This window comes from Microtus oregoni, unplaced genomic scaffold (genome assembly GCF_018167655.1).
Source record: "Microtus oregoni isolate MIOR12 unplaced genomic scaffold, Mior012 000015F_ref0000493, whole genome shotgun sequence".
NCBI lineage: Eukaryota > Metazoa > Chordata > Mammalia > Rodentia > Cricetidae > Microtus > Microtus oregoni.
Window position 1 is genome coordinate 48890922 of NW_024543074.1, and position 23643 is coordinate 48914564.

At 45.8% G+C, this 23643-nt stretch overlaps 1 protein-coding gene across 1 annotated transcript; it reads left to right on the forward strand.

The window, feature by feature from the left end:
* The first annotated feature begins 1634 nt into the window (after positions 1-1634).
* On the forward strand, positions 1635-22544 carry LOC121456817 (butyrophilin-like protein 9). Its single transcript, XM_041665288.1, has 11 exons — positions 1635-1778; positions 5448-5576; positions 7642-7989; positions 9543-9824; positions 13165-13293; positions 14007-14039; positions 14323-14343; positions 15979-15999; positions 16157-16183; positions 19916-19942; positions 20855-22544. Exons 2-11 carry the CDS (start codon positions 5468-5470, stop codon positions 21490-21492), a joined length of 1635 nt encoding a protein of 544 aa, XP_041521222.1. The 5' UTR covers positions 1635-1778; positions 5448-5467; the 3' UTR covers positions 21493-22544.
* Positions 22545-23643: the final 1099 nt, after the last annotated feature.

Genomic DNA, 23643 nt, shown 5'->3' on the forward strand with positions numbered 1-23643 from the left:
CTTTGAGTAGCCATCATGGTTAAGATGGCTTTTTCCCTTTTCTGGGTCCTCCGTTAGTGTTAGCTAGTCTTAGAATTCTGTTATGCTTGACTATATTATTTACACTAGCCACACAGGCGGTGCACTCAATCTTAGCCTCTGTCACACCATCCTTTTTTCCTTAAAAATGGGGGGGGGGGAGATAGAGGAGAAAAAGAGGTCCTTGGGCTCACAGATGAACACTAGGGGAACCTGGAGTATTAAACATACAGGGTTGTTCCCTCAAAAGAAGAAATGCATAACCATTTAGCTGCCCAAGGAGGCTGTGAGTAGACATGGTTAATAGCCTGATGGCCTTTGCACTATATGTGTGACTGAGACCCCACCCCCACGGCTGTCCTCCCTCAGATCCTTATTGTAAGCTTGCTTTTCTCAGGCAATCTATAGAACCCATCTTTATTGCAGGTTTATGTGTACTTTCTGAGGGGTTTCTATGTAGTCACACAGAATCTTTATTTAGCCTATTTTGTGACTTATTTTGCACATGGGATTGAGTTAATGATTGTCAGAAAAGTTTTCACTAAATTGTGTTGTGCTTAAATATGCCTAAAATAAACTACTTAAAAACACTCCCAAAGTTTGAGCCAACATGGGCTACTAGTTGTATTCAACCAAACTACCTTCCCGCCTCCTGTGGACCGTTACTCTGATGGTTGTGGTGGTCTCATTCACAGATCCCCTTATCAGGACTGAGAAGAAAGAGGCATGCACACAGGAAGAGGTCAGATTCACCCACCCGGCAGGAATTTTGAGCAGGATCTTTGGGAAAAGTGCTGATGGACAGAAAAGAGGCAGATAGGATATCCCGTGCATGGGTAGTGAGTGCAAAAGCTGCTTCTCTGCTCAGTGGAGAGAGTAGGAGGCAAGAACGCAAAGAGCAAAGGTTGGAAAAGCAAGGATGAGGGTTGGAGGTGCAGACAGAGCTGAATCTAATGGCTGGAGAGACTTGAAGAGGATGAACAGACCTTCTCTGACAAACTCGAGAGAGGAGTGGGTTCTCCCACCTCTAGCCAGCCTCTCTTCTATTTCCAGTCAGCTCCATGTGGAGCTCAGCTTCGCCATAGAGATGTGTATACCCCACCGCTTCCAAGCTGTGTGTGCACAGCTGTTGTTAGTCTGCTTGTGGCAACGTTCCCAGGTTACTTCCTTGCCGGTGATTTCCCTGCGGAGGAATATGATGGGTTAAGTAGGAGCTGGGCACGAAAGCATTTTTCAACTCTTAATGGAGATTGGAGCCCAGTCTCTGGGTCTTTCAATGTGACCAGGAAGAGAGCCTGGGATAACTGTGGTGCTCCCTGGATGTTCAGCTTGACCCACCCAGCGATCCTGGGTGGCTAGCTTGGGCTCCACCCTCTTAGCCTCTGCAGATACAGCCTGTTCTGATAAAGTTCTCAGGTACCTTTGGCCTCTTTCTAAGACCCTGGAGAGATATTTTCTATGGGAATTTAACTTGTGATTTTCCTCACAGGGACAGGATATGACGGAGACTTCCTCGTTTTGTTCTGTCTATTCTGGTTTTTATAACAAAGGGCAGAGTCAAGGGCTTATGGCCTAAGGTGGAAGGTGGGTGAGTATTTCTGTCATTCATAAACTGCACCCCGCTTCCTGAGCTCAGCTGCCAGTCCGCGTCAAAAGAATCTTAAGCTTCAGGGACTAACACTTCACCATCATCCCTTTTACAGGGAGACAAGATTACCAGCGCCCATCTGCCACTTGGCCCTTTCGCTGTTTCCTGAAAGGTATGTGGCTCCTTTGTAACACCTGTATGAACCTTCTAGAACCTTCTAGAAAGCAGAGGACAGAGTGAGGCCCTGGGGGAGGCATATCATAGAGAGAAGCTTTTATTGCCTGATCCTGGTGGTTTTGTGAGGTGTTTTGGGTGTCTTAGCAGAGATGCCCATTCAGGCTGGGCCCTCTGAGGAGGCAAGACTCAGATGCATTCTTTCCCCGCTGCAGATGAAAAGGGTTCATTCTTTTGGGACTCCCCTCTGAAAGCAGCTCAGGCCCTAGAGACTAAGAGGGTGGAAATCTAACTACAATCACACCAGTGTAGGCTACCGAGTAGAAGTGGACAGTGGAGTGGGAAAGAGGAGGGAAGTGTGTAAGGCTCATTGCCCACTGGAGCTTATGTGGGTAGCAGCAAGATGAAACACACCAACTGCTGTTTGCAAAAGAGCAGTCAAACAGAAGAGGTGAGAGATGGCCTTCGATACGTCAGTGTGCACGAGGAGCCCTTCATCCTTCATGTCTTCAGAAAGGGACATCCCAGGGGCTCCCAGCAGAGCAGTGAGACTATGGTCCCCACCAACACAACTTAGCTAGATCTGAGGCCCCTTCACCAAGGTCTCCATCTTCACCCCATATTCAACATGTCTAGCTTCTTCCTTTCTCCAGCCAAAGTCTCCACCAGAGTCAGAATCTGCAGCCTGTTTCAACCTTGGTGCAAATGGCTGGAACTAAAAAATGTTTCCTTTTAGGGAACAGCTGCACTCCTGGAAGGGTTGGCACCTGTAGCTGAAGGGCAGGTGGGAAGGGACATCAAGGCAACTGTGGGGAGGGATGTGGTGTTTTGCCATGAAGTCACTTTAGGAGAATCTCTTCTATTCCCTTCGGGAAGTCGCCAGACCACTGGCTTCCAACGAAAGAAAGGTTATCCAGCAGACTCCCCTGAATACTGAACAGGGACTAAGTATCCGTGACTCCCATCTGAGACGATGCGAGTGACAAAGTTCTTAGGGACACTTTGATTTAAGTTTCTTTAATTAGCAGTACAATTTGAATTCACTAGTTGATTGGTTTTGGAGCTGGATACCCTGTGGTCTAGTCTCTTCTTCAGCGCAGCTGGGCATAGCGCTGCTCGCGGCTGGGCGGTCCCTAACAGCGTTATGGTTTCAGGTTATTGATGCGCAAGAAAGCTGAAGCCAGACCTGACACAACACAGCTGGTGGGAAGCTGGATCAGAGAAAACAGGCGCTGTGCACACAGGAACTTCACTCTACCACCCAATAGCTGTGTGCAAAGGGGCCCCCATGTAATTTGAGCTTATCAGTCAAAGTAGTAATACCGATGGTGTGGGTGAGTGTTGGATGAATAAGTGCTCCATTTATGTTAGTTTTATTGTTGTGGGCTTATGGATGAGTTGCGTGTGCATGGGGGCGGGCTGTGTGTACATGTGCTCCCTGTGTTTTCAGCCTCTTTTCCTGTGGCTTTGGTGGTGGAACGTGTGTGTGTGTATATCACAACAGAGAAATGACAGCAGAAAACAGGGAATCCTCTCGTGGTTCTGAAACGCACTTCCCCCGCCCCTTGCTTACCCCTTGGGAAAGAACAGACGCTCTTTCTAGACTAACCAGAGCAAGGGTTCACTAGGCTCCCGTCTGATGCCCTGGCAGCCTCTCTTGAGTGGACCCATGACACCACTTGACGCAGCTGACTAATTCCTCACATTGGAGCTCACCCAACTGGACCCGTAAATACAACCTTGGTTCCATTGCTTTGCGAGCTGCTATCTGAGTGGTGGTGGGTCCCATGTGGCTTTGCTCTTTTGGGGACTCTAAGCTCTGTCCAGTCCACAGGGCTGAGGCACAAAAGAGAAGGGAAGGAAACAAGATGAGGGATGAACACAAAGCCAGCGTGGCTTCGGATGCGTTGCTGCCACTTGCCAGAGATGCCACAGATAGACACATACACACGTCCATCTTCAGCCACAGACAAGAGGCCTTACTTTCCTCCAGAGCTTTGCTCTCTGCTCAGGACCTCTGGTCTTGTTAGTTGTTGCACAACTTAATGACCTCACTAAGTTCTGACCATCCAAACAGACAAGTTGGCTCCAGAGGGCTTTCTGCCCTCCTCCCTCTAAAGGGAAACACAGAGGGAGTGGCCCCAACTTGCTCCTCTGTCTTCCCTCTGCAACATCTGAGTCTGAGCTCCAAAGCCCCAGGACCTGGCACATTTACTTCTCAGACCATTGCCCTCCCCACCCCACTATTGTGTTCCTACCTGTCTGGTCCTTCTAGCCCAGGGGCCACTCTGAGAAGCCCTCATCAATTCCTTCTTCTCTGACTGCTTCTCTACTGTAGAATTCTACATCTTTTGCCAAGGGTTTTGCAGACGCGGTGTGGCAGGAGGAAATGCTATGCAAGCGTCACTAAGCCATTGCAAACAGGAAAATAGGGTGGCAAAAGACACGAGTAGAAAAGTGAGTTGGGATAGAGAATAAAAATCCACTGACTAATCCTTCCCTGGAGGAACTGTTGTGATGGGATAAACAGTTTCTAGAAGACAGTGGCAAACTGATGTTTTGAACATGGACACAGAGGGAGAAGGTGGCAACTTCTATCTATAGAGTATTTTTTTATCTCTATGCTTGAGACAGGGTCTGACTATGTAGCCCGGGCTCTCTTTACATTCATGATTCTTTGCCTCAGCCTTCTGCATGCTGGGATACAGGTGTGCACCACCACATGCAATTTAAACAACATCTTGTCAACTCACAGAAGCCTTAAGCTTTCCCTTTGTCGTTGGGTCCTTCCATTGCTCAAGCACAAACATTGGGGTTCCTTCAGCTACAAAACCTGCTATAAATCCTACAACTAAGTAAAGAAGCTATGTGGAGAGACTTGATGCACTCCAAGATGGGTAACCACATGAGACTGGCTGGCTGCTAGGTTTAGATGCTAACACAGAGCCCAAGGGGGACTTTGAACTAGAGGAGATAGCTCTGTGTGGGACGAGTCTTAGTCTTCTGGACCACAGGAGGGAGAAGGGCTTGCCAGAGGTCTGCCTTTATCAGCTGGGCCTATGGATGCTATAAACACAAGAACAGTGACTAGCTAACTCCCTGAAAGCACTACCTAAGGGATCAGAATAGATGAAATTGTCCCAGAATGTCCAAAAAGTTGGTGGCAGCCACCAGATATATACTCTGTTTTGAATTGAAAAAAAACCCAATTCTCTGTTCTTCTGTTTTACAAACCGGATGTTCCAGGGCAAGGAAAATTGTACACAGTGGTGGGTGGTGGGGAGGAAGGGAGATAAAATTGCATTTGAGATTCTTCTGAGATTTCCCATTCCCTGGGGGTGTGTCCCTAACCCAGAGGAGGGTGATACTGAGCACCCACACATTGTATGGCTCCATTCCTGACTCTAAACAATACTTGGCTTCCTCTGGGACCCTTCAGTCCTGTCTGCTCACAGTTCCATGAATTCCAACAAGCCCAATGATAACAACATCACCTGGTAAAATTAGAAGCAGTTCTCACGTCCCCTCAGGGTTTAAAAGAAGCCATAGGCCTGATGTGAAAACTCCAAAATCAGAAAACAACAAATAACCAAGACAGCAGCTGACCTCAAGCCTGCTGGGCGGAGGCTCACTGCCCACGTCACCTAGCATGTTTATTGCTTTCTAGGTGGCCCGCACTGCTGACAGATGGCAGATCTCTCAGTGTTTGTGGGGTTTCTGAAGGAAGTGCCTTGGCGCAGGAGCATCTTCTTCACCCATTTTCTCCTCATCCTCTGCTTGGGTGAGGTAGATTCAGGTAATGTATTTGGCCTGCAGCCATATTCAGTGCACCCAGGTAGGATATGAGTTTCTTTGCTGGGTGCCCTCTGGGAATGGGCCCTCATAGTGCAGCAGCAGGCCATACTAACTGCTAAAATGTAAAGTATTCCCATGCAAGGTTTTGAATTTTTTGTTTGTTGTTTGTTCGGTTTATTTTTTTATTTGTTTTTGTCATTGTTTTTGTTTTTGTTGTTTTGCTTTGCTTTTGAGACAGGTTCCTGCTGTGCAGCCCAGGGTGGCCTGGAATTCACGATCCCCGATCCCCACGCTTCAGCCTCCCCAGTGCGGGGGATTGCAGTTATACCTCACCATTCCCTACTTCCATACCAGCTGTTAAAGGGCCACAGCACTTGATGTTCTTCCATCCGTTCACCAGCCCCTGTTTCCCATATACACTCCCAGGAGCAAAGATAAGCACAGCTAAGAGCAATTCTCTTTCCCTGGAAAGCTTTGCAAAGAACACATTCTTTGGGAAGGAAATAGATGGAGGATGAACTGGGGTGGGGTGAAGAGAGAAAGAAGGGGGGATGACAGAGAGACCTCAGGTGTGTGAGAAAGCGGGCTGAAGAGACCCTGGAGAGCGAACGTGTAGGAGGGTGGTTGGGATTGGCCAGCAATCATCCAGGAGGCAAAAGGTTTTGTCCAAATTGACATATGATCTATGGGGCAAAGCGAAGGATGGGGAGGGAGATCTGGGATGTGTAAGCTTGGGGAAGAAGTTGTAGCTGAGTTTGGAAAGGAAGAAATGGACTAATTTAAGGACAGCAGAGAGAGCACCTGGCAACCTCACGGAAGAAGAGAAATGTCCAAGGGAAAGGTGGTGACAAGTCTCTCAGTCGCAGAACTCAGTGGGTGTTTAAATATTAAAATCGACGGAGCACAGCAGGCCCATAGGTTATGTTCCTGTATATTTTGTTTTTGTAGAAGCTGTACATGTGCATTCTATTGATAAACACTGTGAACCCGCCTGTCCTAGCTAGTTTATTGTCAATTTGACACAAGTCAGAGGTACCTGAGTAGAGGGAAGCGTACTTGAGAAGATGCCTCCATAAGAACAGCCTGCATGCAAGCCTGTGCATTTTAAAATTAATAATTGATATGGGAGGGCCCAGCCCGTTGTGTGCAGTACCACCTTGCGCAGGGATTCCAGGGGTATGGAAGAAATAGGCTGGGCAGTCTATGGAGAACAAAGACAGTAGACAGCATTCCTCCATGACCTCTGCTTCAGTTCCTGAGTTTAGGCTCTTGCCTTGAGTCTCTGCTTTGACTTGCCTGTAATATGAAATAAGTCCTTTCCTCCTCAGTTTGCTTTCAGACATGGCAGTTATCACAGCAAAAGAAATTCGAACCAAGACATGGACAAAATAAGACTTTCCATTCTCATTGCGCAGAAATCACCGCCATCAGCCATATGGCGTCTCCCTTCCAAGATATTTTTCTTATGCACTTGCACAAATATGCAAGTTCTCTATTCTATATCACAGACAAAATTTTTTGTCAAACATTGCATTTAGTGTGCTCCCCTGACCATATTTACACAGCTCCCCAAATAGCATCTACTCTTGATTGATTCAAACCAGTAACCAACCAGTCCAGCCCTGCACAGTGCACTTGGTTGGAATGTGTGTATATAATGTATTTTAACTTACACTCTGGCTTTTTTCTTTTTTTTTTTTTAATATTTATTTATTTATTATGTATACAATATTCTGTCTGTGTGTATGCCTGCAGGCCAGCAGAGGGCACCAGACCCCATTACAGATGGTTGTGAGCCATTATGTGGTTGCTGGGAATTGAACTCAGGACCTTTGGAAGAGCAGACAATGCTCTTAACCTCTGAGCCATTTCTCCAGCCCCCCACTCTGGCTTTTTTCATGACGATTTTTTCTCCAGGAAACCACACGGGTTGTCCTTGGAGAGCAACTCATCATTGTCATTTGGATAATTTGCTGTAGATTTCTGATCTGCAAAGGGAAGTGAATTTTAAAAACTTGAGTTTCACGTGGGTTGATCTTGGCTATTGTTTTGAATTGTTGTCCTAGACGAGGTCAAGGTGCTGGGCCCTGGAGACTCCATGTTGGCCCTTGTCGGGGAAACGGCTGAGTTCCCGTGCCACTTGTCGCCATACCAGGATGCAGAGCACATGGAGATCCGCTGGTTCCGGACCCAGGTCTCAAACGTGGTGTACCTGTACCAGGAACAGCAGGGGCTCTCCGACCCGCAGATGCCAGAGTTCCGCAACAGGACCGTATTCGAAGCGAATGACATCATGGATGGCAGCGTGACCCTGCATGTCCACAGCGTTATTCCCTCCGATGAGGGCCAATATGGGTGCCGCTTTCTTTCCCACAACTTCTCTGGAGAAGCTATGTGGGAGCTGGAAGTAGCAGGTATGTTCTGGAGTTAGCCAGGAGAAGGAGACGGAGGAAAGGATCGGATTGGATAGAGCTGCCTTACAAGCCAGGAGACAGAATGGCGTGGGGGAAATCTCAGATTGAGAACAAACACACACACTATGTTAAAACATCAGGTAGGGTTTGAAGAGATATTTCAGACATCCATCCAGTGCCTGCCTAGCATGCACGAGGCCATGGTTCAATCCCCAGTACCAGGAAAGAAAGAAAGAAAAAAAGGTTTTTTAGAAGTTAAAAAAGAGGAAAGAAATCTTATAAAATCTATAGGCAGCAAATAAAAGGGAGAAAAGTTATAAAAAAAATATTGAATGACTTCAAAACAGCTGAAAGGGTAATTTTAGCCTTTAAGGACAAGGTGACTCAAAGTGACATCAAGGTATAACAGGCATTTGTGCAAGATTCGTTTGCGCAGTATTACTTAGAGTTTCTTGAGCACTGAAGTTTCCTGAAAGGTAGCGCATAGGAGCTGAAAGGGCTCCATAACCACTGTCCACATTCTGAAGCTAGAAAGACAAGGAGCTCAATGAGCAGATGTGAAGGGATTACTAGAATCCATTAGGAAGATGGGAAAACTCATGTAAAGAAATTTAATGATGTATATTTTTATGAACAAGAAATAAAGGGGACTAACATAGAAAGAAATGTAAACAGCACAAGCTAGAAGCTAATAGATTTGATTATCTAAGTAGTAAGGACTTAAGGAATAAAAATTAGTGGAGAAAAGTCTGGGGCTTTCCTGATATTTTATATATCATTAGTATTTAGACATTAATATTCCAATATATTTTTGATTTAAATAGAATTGCATCACTATTCTTCCCCTTCTTTTCTCTCTCCAACCCTTTCCAGAGTCTCTCTCTCATACCCCTCCCATACCCCCCCCCCCCCACTCTCGAGTTGATAAACCTTTTTTTCTTTGAGGATTATTGTCACATACATGCTGAGTGGTCAGCCTTAAAGCTATATACATACTACCAACAAAAATGGACTTAAGATATATTGTACACACATACATACACACATATTGATATTTTATAAGTTTTAAAATATATGGCTGGGGATATAGGTCAGTGAGAGGATGTTTACATAGGTGAACAAGAGCTGGATTTGACTCTTAGCACATAAATTGATACTTAAATGACAAATGATAGCTATATAGATAACAGAGCCAGCTCTATTTGACTGGGAAAGAATTGCATATGTCATAGGCATTTGAGATTTAGTGAAAATTAACAGAGGATAGTCTATTGAAATTCTGGGCGTGACAACTCTTCATTGTAGTGGGGTCATTTATTGCACATTATAACTAAATACATATAGCCTTCCTCTGAAAATTTCCTAATATCCCTGCCTAATCTAAACTGTTCTTTGGCAGTTCATAGCTGGAGGGCTGTGAGCTCACAAACGCGATAAGAAGAGTAGTCATAATTCCTGACGTCATATTTTGATCTCAGATGGTGAACAGCAGCATGAACTGTATGCAGAGCTTCTAGAAGTAAACCTGATCTTCCCCACTCCTGCTTTCCCAGGGTTGGGCTCAGACCCACTCATCTCCCTTGAGGGCTTCAACGAAGGAGGCATTCGGCTGCGATGCAGTTCCAGTGGCTGGTACCCCAAGCCCAAGGTTCAGTGGAGAGACCACCGGGGGCAGTGCCTTCCTCCAGAGTCTGAAGCCATCATTCGGAATGCCCAGGGCTTGTTCAGTCTGAACACATCTGTGACTGTCCAAGGAGGGGCTCATAGTAACGTGTCTTGCTCAATCCAGAACCCCTTGCTAGCCCAGAAGAAAGAGTTTGTGCTCCAGATTGCAGGTCAGTAAGCACCGGCTCACACGTATCCTTCTGATCATCAAAAGTTCCATGTTGGTTGGCCCGGGATTCTGAGGCCTTGCTGGGTATGGGGTGGGTTGGCTTTGAAACCTGAATCTACTTGGCTAAGAGTAACTCTGAGAGTGCAGCTGACAACCAAGCAGTAAGTGAGGAGGCCCGAGAAGCAGCATTTCTATACCATAGGTCATGCAACAAACTTGTAAGGCTCATTATAGGTAATCATAGGAACTCATCTGTTACTAACATCATCCCTCAAGCCACTACTTGTAGAACCCCAAATCCCGACACCATGGCTCCCGTCCCAGGAGGGATTCAGATGATAAAACAAGTGACTAAGAGCATGCCCTAGAAGGTGGGAGTGCTGGAGAGACCCGAGAAGCAGAAGAAGGCACCTGGGGATGACGTCATATAGCTCTGGGTTATAAAAAGGTGACTCGGGTCAACAGATGTTCAGGCGAAGAGTTGAAATTTCATCCATTGCTTGGTTTCAAAGTCCACAGTGTTAAATTTTATTTTATTTTCTGTGTATGGCTGTTGGCCTGCATGTATGTCTGTGCCCCAATTGCGTGCTTGGTGCACTCAGAGGCCAGAAAAGATCATAAGATCCCCTGAAATTGTAGTTACCAAGGGTTGTTAGCATCCATGTGGGTGCTGAGAACCAAATATAGGTCTTCTAGAAGAGCAGCAAGTTCTCTTAACTGCTGACCCATCTTTCTGACCCTTTATTGTTTTAAGCCTTGAAAACCAATCTAACCTATGGGTTATTTTTTCCTGTAAATCTAAATCAATAGTTAGAAAACACCGTCTTCCTTTTTATCAGGCAGATACAACCTACTGCATGCATGATCTCAAGACAAACTGTAACAAGCCCCTAAGCGGGTGGACTCGGCAGCATTATTTGTCATGCACAGATCATTCTACAGTCCCCTGGTAGCTGGGTGGTGGGGGAAGTCTGTGTTGGCTGTCTTTATCCAAAGGGAAAATAAAGTACACCCATCTCTAAGGCAAGCATGAAGCTACAGCCTGGAGCTGGACCCCAAATTTAAATTCCCAGAGCATGAAAGGATTTGGATGTCTTGTCCTGGATGTTTGCATGTCAGATAGAAAGTCCTGAAGAACAACAGTCCTAGGTTATAAAGCTGTCGAAGTTGTTTAGCTTTCAAATAGACTTACTTGCTTCTCAGAGGAATAAGCAATTTGCAAAAAAAAAAAAAATCCTAAAGGGAAACTGAGAGCTACTAATTTCTTTTAATATCAGCAAAAGTTTGGATTTCCTTCCTTCCTTTGTTTCCTTTTTAGATCCATATATATATATATATATATATATATATATATATATTCATACCATTTATAGTTTATTATTAAGGTTACATGTATAGACCTTTAGATATGTATGTACTCGCACAAGTCCACTGCTCTTAATGGATATCAGGTGGAGAGACCAAAGGGGGCCTAGGTCTAGCCACCAAGTCAGGGAAACAGCAGATGAGGGAAAGCTGTATGGGAAGGATAAATCTAGTGTGGCCAACCCCTTCATACAAGACCATGAAAATAGAGTTCTAGAAAACTAACACACACAAAAAAAGACTACAAGTGCTAAGCAAAACAAACCAGACTCAAAAGGAAAAAAACACTATGTGACTTTACTTACATACGTGAGGATTTTACTTCGCAAACTTCTTCTAAAGAAGGGGCTTCATCTTAAGCCACATAATGAGTGGTGGCTGATCTCAGCTCCAGAAACGTGTTTCAATAGCAGAACTGTAAAGGATATCCTGAAAATAGCCCCTTAAGGAGCTAAGGAGCAGGGCCATAAAATTTAACGAGGTCCAGGCACATGGTGGTGGTGCACACCTTTAATCCCAGCACTCGGGAGGCAGAGACAGGTGGATCTCTGTGAGTTTGAGGTCAGCCTGATCTTCAAGAGCTAGTTCCAGGACGGGGAAACCCTGTCTCGAAAAATTAAAAAAAAATAATAATGAGGTTCAGATGTTTCTAGAAGGTATTCTATCTTTGAAGATACCTTGTCAGTTATTAATGGCTCTTTGTTAGGGTTTTTGCACCCCAAAACTGACCAATAGTTTCAGAAACCACCTTACCCTATGCCCTCCTTGCACAAGCCCAAGATGACAGGACACAAACTCCCTGGATTGTGGCATTTCCCCTTTAAAAGTTCTCCCCGCTTCCTGGGCTTGGGACTGCCCTTCCCTCACCCACTGCTGGAGGTGTGGTCCAAACTCTAGTTGGAATATTAAAAACCCTCTTGTGCTTTACATCGGAATCGGTTGGTTCCATGCAGTTTCTTTTTGGGGGGATGATTAACTTGGACATAATGCCAAGGTACCCAGAACAGTCAAGTTCATCTAGAGAGTCAAGTAGAAGTTGTGAAAAGCCTAGAGGCTAAGAGTGAATGAGGTGTCAGTGTTTGGTGAACAGCATGGGACAATGAAAATGTGTTAGAAATGGACACTGATGTGCACATAGGTGTGGCTAAGATGAGGGCTAGGATTTAGCTCCTTGATACAAAGCCTGTCTCTCTCATGAGACCCCAGAAAAGCTACCAGGGCTTTTAACCACTGTGATCTCAGGCTCAATTTACTGTACTTAGAGGTTAAAAATATACTTTTAGAGAAACATCCTTCTGAGATAGTGTGTTACCTCTGAATAATTAGATCACACAGACACAAACCTTATTAAACCGACACAGCTGTTTCTTCAGGGTCACGCTCCAGTTTTGCCCTCATCCCCTCATCTTCTGGTCAATCTTGGAGCTGCCCTGGCCTGCATGCAGCCACAAGTGGCATCCTTTCCTTGGGGATTGTTCGGGAAGCAGCTGTGGTTAAACTATTGGCTTTGTTGGGAATTCTTCCAGTGCTGTGAGAACTGAGATAAATGTCAGGAAGCAGGTGACAACTTGTGGATTCTCCAACCAGATAGAACAGCTCACTGGTTTTCAAAAGCAAAACACTTTGGATTCATTGAAAGGTAGCATCAGAGCCAGAAGAAGTTATCTCCCGGTTATATGAGGAAAGGGGTATACCAAGACCTGTCATTCATCTTCAGTTCACAGTGCTCCCTTCTCTCTGCCCATGCTCACACCAGTCCAAGTCCTGCCGTTGCACCAGATCCTACCTGGAGTGAAGGTTGCTCAACTGCCCTCATGTCTAGTTCATGCCTGGCTACAGGGGCTCGCACGGAAGGTGTAACCGGCCATCCTAAGGTCCCTCAAGGCTTTCCGGGATGTGAGGTCCAAGATAGTCTTGTTTCAGTGGCTAGTGGTGCCTAAGTCGAGACAACAAACCCCATGAGACATGTCTTCCAGATGTATTCCTACCCAGAACGTCCCCCTGGAAGAAAGCATTCCTGGGAACCCTGGCAGCCCTCCCACTCAGTTTGGCTGTGCTCACCATCCTGGCGCTGCAGTACTTTTACAAGAAGCGGTGCTCCCAAGGTATGACTCAGGCCCTGGAGCTGGATTTGCTCCATAGCGATGCAGTCTAATGGTCTGGACCCGGTCTGTTTTCTCTGCCAGTTAGAGAACTAAAAAGCGGGGGTGGGAGGTGGGTTGGGGGGTGAGGGTGGAGTCTGCAGCAGAGAAATTTCAAGCACCGCAGACAGCTGAAAACGGCATTTATTGAGGAAACACACACAGACAACAGACAGAGAAAAAGACCCTCTGTGAAGCTAAGGGCTAGGGAGGGAGCAGGAGGTGGTAGCCAGGGGATGGGGAGGCAGAACCCAAAAAGTCGAAAAAATCCGATCTCTTCCGGAGAGCTGGAGTTTTAAAGCCACTGAAGAGTCTTCCTCTCCTACTTTAGAGTTGGTCAGTTTGAGGACAGATAGGATGCTTGATTGGAATGCAAATGTGCTGTTGTGATCAGACCTTGTTGAGCCAGTCCACCAGCAGGCCTGCCAGTGGGAGGCAAAAGCTGCTAGGCTTTTGTCTCAAGTCAGGAGGCTGAGGAAGAAGCTGGTCATCTTGGAAATTTGCCATCTTAATTACCTAGCCACGATCCCCCTCCCTATCCGTCTGCTAGTCTCTCAATAGGAAAGGGGTGAGGTATGGGGAGGTATGAAGGGACACAAAAGCAGAAGGCAACCCAGACTGGAAGGACAGCCAGTTTCGGGTAGGACTCAGCTTTCCCCATTCATTCTTTCTTTCAGAAAAGCTGAAGAAGCAGGAAGAAAAGGACAGAGGTAAGCCAGCAGAGATGCTCTCTCCCCATGTCCCAGAGCAGGGTCCAGGGACCTGCTGGGTTTCCAAGGCAAGGGCCTCAGTCTTAGAGGGGGCATCTAGGAGAAGGGTAGAAAGGGGAGGACAGGGTTTGCTCGGATTGACAGTGTCCAGGCACCCAAATGAACTTCCGGATGCATAGGGCTGAATCTGCACACCTTAGGGGAGCGAGGTACCCATATTCATAATCTGCTCTGTCTGGTCATTCCCCATTCTGAGAGCATCTTTTCTCTCTTTTGTCTTCAGGAAGACTGATTGCACGGTTGGGTAAGTTCCGGGTTCCGCACCACAGGGCAGGCTGCAGAACAAGTGGGTTTAGCTGGCCAGCTCTGGAGCAGAAAGGGGCATTCAAGGCACTAGGCTCCTCAGAGGAAGAGAAGGAGGACACCCATCTGGTTCTCGATCTGGCTTTGTGTACCTCTTCTTCTTCGATCAGACTGAGATGCGGTGCCTGTGGGCACCCCGCTTCAGGGTTCATTCAATAGAAGAACCTCTAAAGAGACCCTGCTGGAGTCTTTACTCCCTCCAGTTCATGTTCCTGAGATCCATCTTTTTTAACCCAAATGCCACTCTGAAGAAAGATCCTTGAACTTGCACGAAAATGGGAATGCTCTGGTAAATTACTTTTCCTCTCTTCAGAACACACCAACATAAAACCATGGAGCGGTGTGGTATAGCTAAAGGCCATACAAAGGAAGTTGAGGAACCTGAGCTCCTTGGTAAAGGCTGGAAATCCCAGTATTCCACTAGTGAGGCAGACCCAAGGGGGTTGGTAACTTTCAGGCCATGCTGCAGAGAGAGATCCTGTCTCAAAAAAGCAAAGGAGGTTAGTGATCCCAAATAAAGGGGAGATGGAGAAGGCCCCCATAATTAGATCGAAGATCCAGAGAACCAAAATTTGACTGCCCTGTCAAAACTCCAGATAAAACTGAAAGAGTAGAGAGCCCTGTATTGCTGCCTATTCAATCCTACTAAGCAAAACCACTTCAGTGAGTCAACATCACAGTCTGAATTAGTACATTGATTGTTTTCCAAAGAATCCAAAGGATGGAGAGACCAGAGGACCGTGTTATGGAGACAGAGTTGGATCCTTTCCATCTAGGTGGGAGAAATAATTGCCCTTTCTGTCTTTAAACGAAGTATTCAGCAAAGATCCCCAAATCACATAGGCTGTGCCCGATCCTGGGCTTAATCATGTGCTCTGCCTTCCCACCTCCCCTCCTCCCCCTTACACCAGGTAAATCTTGTGATTTCAGAAAGAATAAACCCCCCTCTCCAACTAGATCAGAGCCTTGAGAAAAAAAAAAACATTTAGAACCAAGGCTGTTTTCCCTCCCTGGCCCACTGCCTGTTGATTTCTTCCTCTGAAATGAAGACAGGCTAAACGCTCTGGAATGCTGGGGATGAGCCTCCTTCTGCAGGGCAATGTGGCATCAAGGAGAGAGTTGCAGTCACAAATAGTTTCAGATTAAGGATCTGTAGGCAGAGACTGCTCATTTGTATGAACATGAGGCTGCCCTGACCCGAAAAATCACACAGAAACTGTATTAATTACAGCACTAGTTAGCCAATAGCTTAGGCTTCTTATTAACTAACTCTTACATGTTAAATTAACCCATTCCTATTATTTTTATATTTTACCTTGAAGCTCGTGGTTTACCAGTAAGACTCCAGAGCATCTGTCTCCTTCGGCAGCTACATGGTCTCTTTCTGACTCCTTCTTTTCTCCTCTATCTCTGCTTGAAATTCCCACCTTGCTCTATTCTGCCCCGTCATAGGCCTTCATTAGCTTCTTTATTCATTAACAAAGAAAGGCAAGACTTAACAAAGAAGGACTTCCCACACCAAGGTTCCTTAATCTTTGCCTCAGAAGGTTGATGTTTCTCTCTGTTTTTCTTGCAGAGAGACTTCAGACAGAGCTTGGTAAGTTCCCTCCACACCAGAACTATTACTTCCTGTCCTGTCTTTGTACCTGGCTGCCCACGTATGATACCCTGGCCAGAACGACGCTGACTGTGGGTGGTGAGGGAAGGGAGGATTAGACTGTGACACCAATTCTCCTTTTCCTTTGCTCCTTCAGACTGGAGAAGGTCCGAAGGCCAGGCTGGTGAGTAAAGCCCCCTTCTCTCCCACTGCATCTCAGTGGGCTCCCTGACTTGGCATGTTTGAATCACATCCCTCTAAATGCATTTCCAACTTAGGACATTTTCCATTTACAAGTGAATTGAAGACATACTGTGAATTGTACATTGAAAATGTTCGAAGTTAGAAATGTGAGCAGCACAGTGCTGGGGTGTTGGATAGGTCCCTTCTAATCACGTGATTGTCTGGGGTGGTGACTCCCTGTGGCTTCCCAGCATCTCCACCAGACTGAGAAAAGATCAAAGTTCCAAGTATGGTTTCTAATGAATACAAATGGTTTTCACACCATTGTAAAGCAAAACAAACAAATGAAAAAAACTTAAGTCAAGTTATCTTTCCTGTTCCTCTCTGTTCATGGCAGCATCATAGTCTCTCTGGTGCTTCCACCTTCTCTCCTACAATTCACATGCTCTATTATGTATATTTTACTTGGTAGAAGTCAGACCCAGGTTTCACTTTTATATTTATTTACATTTATCATAATTATATATTCGTTTAGGTATAATTTATACGTTTATGTAAAATATGCATTTAAATATTTATTTATACAAATTTATTATTTTATATCATATATAAATTATCCATATAATTTATATTATATGTTATATTTATTGTCCAGAGGCTACATTTGGGAAAACATTGCTTTCAGTCCTGATTACACAGCATAATCTCCTGAATTTCTGGTGCTCACCCTCAAACTGCCTGTGGGTTTAAAGTAGACATGCTATTATATATGTAAATACATCTCTTCATACCTGAATGAAAATGAGAACATGGCCACTCCTAGGTATGGTTGAGGTGCAGGGTTCTATTGTAGATATGAGGGAGAGAGTACAGCCAAAGGTGTCTGGAAGAGCAGACTGAACTGGCCCATGCAGGGAGGGTGGGCAGAGTGAGAGAGAAAGAGAAGAGAGAGGGAAGAAGAGAGATCCAGGAGCAGAACAAGAGCAGAACCAAGAAGGGAATCAAAATGGCTGAGCTATATAGGAATCAGAGAAGCTGGGGGAGGGGGAGCAAAGCTCAGGGAATGGAGAGGTTTAGGGTAGGGGGCAGGGTATACCAACCAGCTGAGACTGAGGGAGCGTAGGGGCTACCATAGACCTTGATTTGGTAATAGGCACCACAGTCATAGGCAAATGCATCAGCCATATGCCACTTTTGCTAGGAACTATCCTTTTAGCAGGCAGGAACTATCTTCTTAAGTCCTTGAGGGAATGCTGGCTTTTGTCTAAATGCCAGGTGAAGTAATAAGGGCGGCGGCGGGGCTGCGTCCCCAACACCCCGGCCGCCTGCCCGGCTAGCTTATGCCCCGAAATAATTACACGGACACTGTATTCTTTTAAACACAGCTTGGCCCATTTCTCTTCTAGGCTAATTCTCACATATTAATTTAGCCCATTTCTAATCATCTGTGTGTAGCACCCCAAGGTGCGCTTACCGGGAAGATTCTAGCCTAGTCCATCCTGAGTCGGAGCTTCATCCCGGGAGCGGGGCATGGCGTCTCTCTCAGGCGTCTGCTCCCGAGAGAGAGCTGTGGAGTCTCTGAGCTCACTTCCTCTTCCTCCCAGCATTTTGTTCTGTTTACTCCTCCCACCTATCCTCTAACCAATAAAATGGGCCAGAGCAGTTCCTTTATTAGCCAATGACCTTCCTCCATCAGCTAGGCTTTGGGGAAAGGAATTTCTTGGAACCTAACAATACCATAAGGGCCTATATTCCCTCCATAAGAACACCAGCCTAATATATATCTAATTTTGTATATATTCTTGCAAATCTGAATTTCCACTCTGTCACATGCATTTTATTTAGTCTTGTATAAACATCATTCATAGTCTCATGCTGCCTGTCCCTTGCTTTATATATGCATCACTGTTTAAATATTCACTTTATAGTGTGTTGGGTCTGTTTCTTCCTGCCGGTTCTCGCTGCCCACCACTACAAACCACACTGAATAAGCCTGAAGCGTGCTGTCTTATCACCCTTTTCTCTAGGAGGTACAGCTGGGAAGGGAGATTAGGCTGTCAGATAGACAAAGGTTTCCCAGTGAGCCATACTCCTGCAATCGGCCATGGTGAGGCTCTGTCCACCTGCACAATGTGTGACCCAGCTCTCTAGGTTTGCTGACCCATGGGGATAAATACTTTCTCATTCCTTTATTATTGGCTCCACTCTAGATGCTGACTTTGAACATACACACACACATGCACACACACACATATCCTTATTGATATATTTTATAATGGCTATGTATATATCCTTGTTAACATATACATATATTATTATTAACATTAAACAATATGGATTCCTTTTTGCTATTGTGTCGTTTGCTGTTAGTCTTGTCCAAGTTCCCCTTAGTGAAGAGAGATCATTGCTTTCCGTAAAGTTTAATTTATCAAACTTTTACCTAAGGCTTCTACTTCTGAAGTTGAAGATCTTTGCTAAGGATACCACAATGTATACTGTCTTATCATTTCTTTTATTAATTTATATTATATTTCTCAGCCTTCTGTTAGTGCCGCATAATACCTGAAACGGTAAACTTCCAGTGAGCAAAGGTTTTCTTGGGGTCTCAGTTTCAGAGTTAATCCATGGTCACTTGGGTCAGTGGCAAGGCAGCAGGAAGTAAGGAACATGTGGTAGAGAAAGCTGCTTGTTTCACGGTAGGCAGAAAGCAAAAAAGAGAATCAGGAGAGACCAGAAACTAAGGTTCCACATAGCTCAGAGCTTGGACTAAACCTTTAACTCGGGGCCATTGGAGAATGTTTCAGATCCAAAGCACAATAATGTGTTTCGTGTATAGGTCATCAATCAGTCCTACAGAAGTCCGCACACTGGGTGTGAGGTGATGATAATGCACTGACTTGTCTGTGTGCACTGAATAGGTCTTCTCAGTGCCGTTTAGTATACCAGCCATAATTCTCCCATGGAGGCAAGCTTTCACCTTGAGCATCTATTCAGTGTGGAAGCGCTTGTCCCTGGGCTCACCTCCCAATTCCATGTTTTCACCATTATGGCTTTGATAGCATCTAGAAGTTCAAGGTTTCTTCTCCATATCTACTTCCCTCTTAAAGTTAATGAACTTTTAAAAATATAAATTTACACAGTTCCTTTAAAAATTCTCAAGTTGATTTGGATGAATGGTTAAAAATTTATAGGCAAACTAACATTGAATCAATGTTTTGCTAGAACTAAGCTGTTCTGTGTAATTCCACGGACTGTTTTGATTCGAGTCCAGGGTTAATCCCCCAGCACTTGAAAAATGTTTTTATCGCTTTGGATCAACTCTTTGTTCCAAAACAGAACAAGAGAAAACTGGAGAAAAATCTCGGAATGGTCCACAATAAAAAGGGAGACTGTGGAGAGAAGACTGGGTATCTAGAAGGCATCTTAGGACAGAGTCCCATTCAGCAGAGCCTCCAGGACTGAGCTTGGCCAGGCAGAGATAGGTTTCATTTCCATCCTTTAGGGTACCAAGGCTGCTCGCTCCTTGCTTCTGTGTTCCATCTTCCCAATGTAACGAGGTTACATACCACTTTGGTAGAACCCAGCACAATCATTAGACCCCTGTCCAATCCAGTCCAGAGGTAGGAACGAGGTTATTTAATTTGTGGACAGCTCTTGAGCAAGGGAAGCCACCCTCAAGGTCCCAGAATTGTTGGCTGAGCTCTCTGAGTCCCTTCTCTCTCTTTGCTTTCAGAGTGGAGAGCGGCCCAGCAATATGCAGGTAAGTAACTGAAGCTGCCAAGTGCAACTGGTGACAAGTGGGCAGGGTCTTGCACAGAAGGGATGAGGAGGGGTCTGACATTGGAGGAAGGGTTTTTCCAGGAGCCAAGTCCATCTCCTGGAAGTGAGAACAGAATATACATACAGCCTGCTGCATGCTCTCCTGTGCACACGTTTCGAACACAAGCTGTTCACAAAGAGGCACAGTTTTCGGGGTTTACTGGGTTCATTTCCTAAGGGTAGGAAGGAAGGCTGCTTCTGGCATCTGTGTGCAGAAGGAAAGGCAGCGTCTGAAAGGAATCTCCCAAATCATTCCTCAGAAGGGCCCCTCAGAGGCATCACACACACTTAAATCCCAGCATGGGGAGGCTGAAACAGGGGGGTCACGAGTCAAGACCAGCCTGGGTTATGTAGGGAGACTTTGACTCAAGAATCTGGTGGGTGGGTATTTGGGGGCTATGTGTTTGGAGCATGGGTGCTGGAATGTAGGTCATTGGATTAGATGGTCTCAGAGGTTCCCTGTAGTTTCAAGAGTCCTAGAATTACTGTAAAGAGGAGACGACCTGGCGGTGAAACCAAAGGAAACAGAAGCTACAAAAGACCTGACTCCACGCTAGTGAACCTCCCCCATGAACCTGCCTTATTTGCAGCCCAAGAATGGGATTCGGGACTTTTCTGTTAGGAAAGGAATGGGCTTCAGGAGTGTGCCATTCTGGGAAAAGGGATGGTTGAAAGAGTGGGTGTGTGCCAGAGTGTGTGCTTTTGCTATTCCACCAGTTGGTCCACCTGGAAAAACTAGACGTCTGAGGAGTGAAGGAGTGGAGGGGGAGAGCAGGGCAAGGATGGAGGTGAGGGAAGAAGGAGAGGTACCTGAACCTTTCCCAGTGGGTACTAACCCTAATCTTCTGCTCAGTGGATGTGACCTTGGATCCCACCACAGCGCACCTTAGCCTGGAGATCTCAGACGACCTCAAGAGCGTGTCCTCCCGACCGGGTGCGCCCAGTATTGTGGTCCATGGCCCGCAGCGGTTCTCGGAGCAGACGTGCGTGCTGAGCCGGGAGCGCTTCTGCAGCGGCCGCCACTACTGGGAGGTGAACGTGGGCCGGCGCAGCCGCTGGTTCCTGGGCGCCTGTCTGGAGTCGGTGGAGCGCTCGGGGTCCGTGCGCCTGAGCCCCGCCGCCGGCTACTGGGTGATGGGGCTGTGGAACAGCTGCGAGTACTTCGTGCTGGACCCGCAGCGCGTGGCGCTGACGCTACGCGTGCCTCCCCGGAGGGTGGGCATCCTGCTGGACTATGAGGCAGGGAAGCTGTCCTTCTTCAATGCGTCTGATGGCTCGCACATCTTCACTTTCACCGATACTTTCTCTGGGGCGCTCTGCGCCTACTTCAGGCCTCGAGCCCACGATGGCAGCGAACACCCGGATCCCTTGACCATCTGCTCTTTGCCGGTTAAAGGGCCACATGCCCTCGAAGAGGACGACAATGACAATTGGCTACAGCCCTATGAGCCCTTTGACCCCACCTGGGCTGATGATGAGGAGCTGCTCTGACCTTAAGGCCAGGTCTAGGCAGTGTCCTGAACTCCCGGACAGCGCTTTGCTCCCTTGCTGCCAAAGCATGCAGAGGCCCTTGGCATATGTACTTGTGCATATATAATTATTTTAAGGACAGCGGGCAAAAAAGAGACCCTTTATGTATATAGCAAGACTATAGAGTGTGCACTGTGGGAATGGAAAAGAAGTCAGAAGTATTTGTTAATTTGTGTATAGTTTTGCATATTTTGTGTAATTTTGTATATTCTGTCTAGAAGTAATGACATTTCATAAGTAATGAGTTCACCTTTGGCTAGATCTGAATGTTAAACATCATTTCTTCCTAAAACGAAATGGGAGAAATGGCTGATTCCAGGACTGGGGTAAAGAAGGCCCAAAACTTGGACCATTTTGGCTATAAAATAAAAGTCAGCAGAAACTGATAGGAAGCAGCCTAGTTCAGATCTGCTGGGCAAATGGGAACTGTGATTAGTAACTGTGGAGTGCATACTTTAAAACCAGAGAAAATGTTAAGAGTTCTCACCATAAAAAGGGTAGGTGAGGTAGTCTAGATGTCAGTTGATTTGCTTTAGCCAATCCAGCACGCACACATTTATGAAAACCATGTCCACCACAAACATACACATTTTTTGCTTGTCAGTTAGAATAAGTAAATAATTTTTTTTTAAAAAAAGCAAAACACATATTACAGTCTGTAGTGACTTCCCTGGCCTTCTGTGTGGCATTATTAATATGGAAATCCATAATGGCACTGATGGGGCTGGGGTAGAGGTCAGGGTGCTTGCCTAACTTGAGGGACAATGGCATATCTTCAACTCCAGGGACACTTTCCCTGGGGCAGCACATTAGTTCCCCAGCACAGCAAGAGAAGGGCTAGGATGGCAAGAATGAAGTGTTACTCAAAAAAAAAAACCATACATATTGCCAACAATATACAGACTGAATAAGCTGTATTTAGGAATATATATGTATACACATATACATGTACACATGTAATAACAATTATTTTAAAAGGCCACGAATATGAAAGTGAGTAAAGAGTTACAGTATGTGGGGAGGACTGGGGGGGGAGGAAGAGAAAAATACTGTAATTTTATTATAATCTCCAAAATTAAAAAAATAAATAATGCAGCATTAGCTACCAACTAAAATCCAGATGCATAAGTCCATGCCAGCACTTTAATTTGTTTTTCTTTTTCTGTTTTTTCAAAGGGGAACCTTTAAAAAATAATCTAATAAAATCTATCTAAAAGATAATGATAAAGGATGTGGAATGAAAAAGCAATTAGCTTTATATCATGGAAATAATTAGTATAGACAAAAGGAGTAATGATTGCTAAAATCACTGGGCAAAGTCTGCTGGAAAGCAAGAAGTTTCCACAGTTTTAAGTAGCAATCTTGCATACTTCTTAAAAGTAAGAGGTATGGCGAGAGTGGACAGCCTTGTCGTGTTCATCTGGTGATGGATGGAGACAGAGACAGAGACCCACACTGGAGCACTGGACTGAGCTCCCAAGGTCCCGATGAGGAGCAGAAGGAGGGAGAACATGAGCAAAGAAGTCGGGACCACGAGGGGAGCACTCACCCACGGAGACAGTGGAGCTGATCTATTGGGAGCTCACCAAGGCCAGCTGGACTGTGACTGAAAAAGCATGGGATAAAACTGGACTCTCTGAGCATGGCCAACAATGAGGGCTGATGAGAACCCAAGGACAATGGCACGGGGTTTTGAACCTACGTAATGTGCTGGCTTTGTGGGAGCCTAGCCAGTTTGGATGTTCACCTTCCTAGAAATGCACGGAGGGGGGAGGACCTAGGACTTACCACAGGGCAGGGAAATCTGACTGCTCTTTGGGCTGGAGAGGGAGGGGGAGAGGAGTGGGGGGAGGGGGAGAAGGGTGGGAGGAGGGGGAGGGAAATGGGAGGCTGGGAGGAGGAGGAAATTTGTTTTTTTTTTTCTCTTTTCTCAATAAAAAAAAAAGTTAAAAAAAAAAGTAAGAGGAAGGGCTTCAGGGTTCCTTAGCATCCTTCCCTTCTTGGGAATGCTTTTTCTTTTCTCAAAAAGGGCTCTCTATTTGTACTCCATGCCTAACTTAAAAGGCATGATTTTTCTTCATCTCCTCCTTGTGGCTGCCAGAATTTTAATCT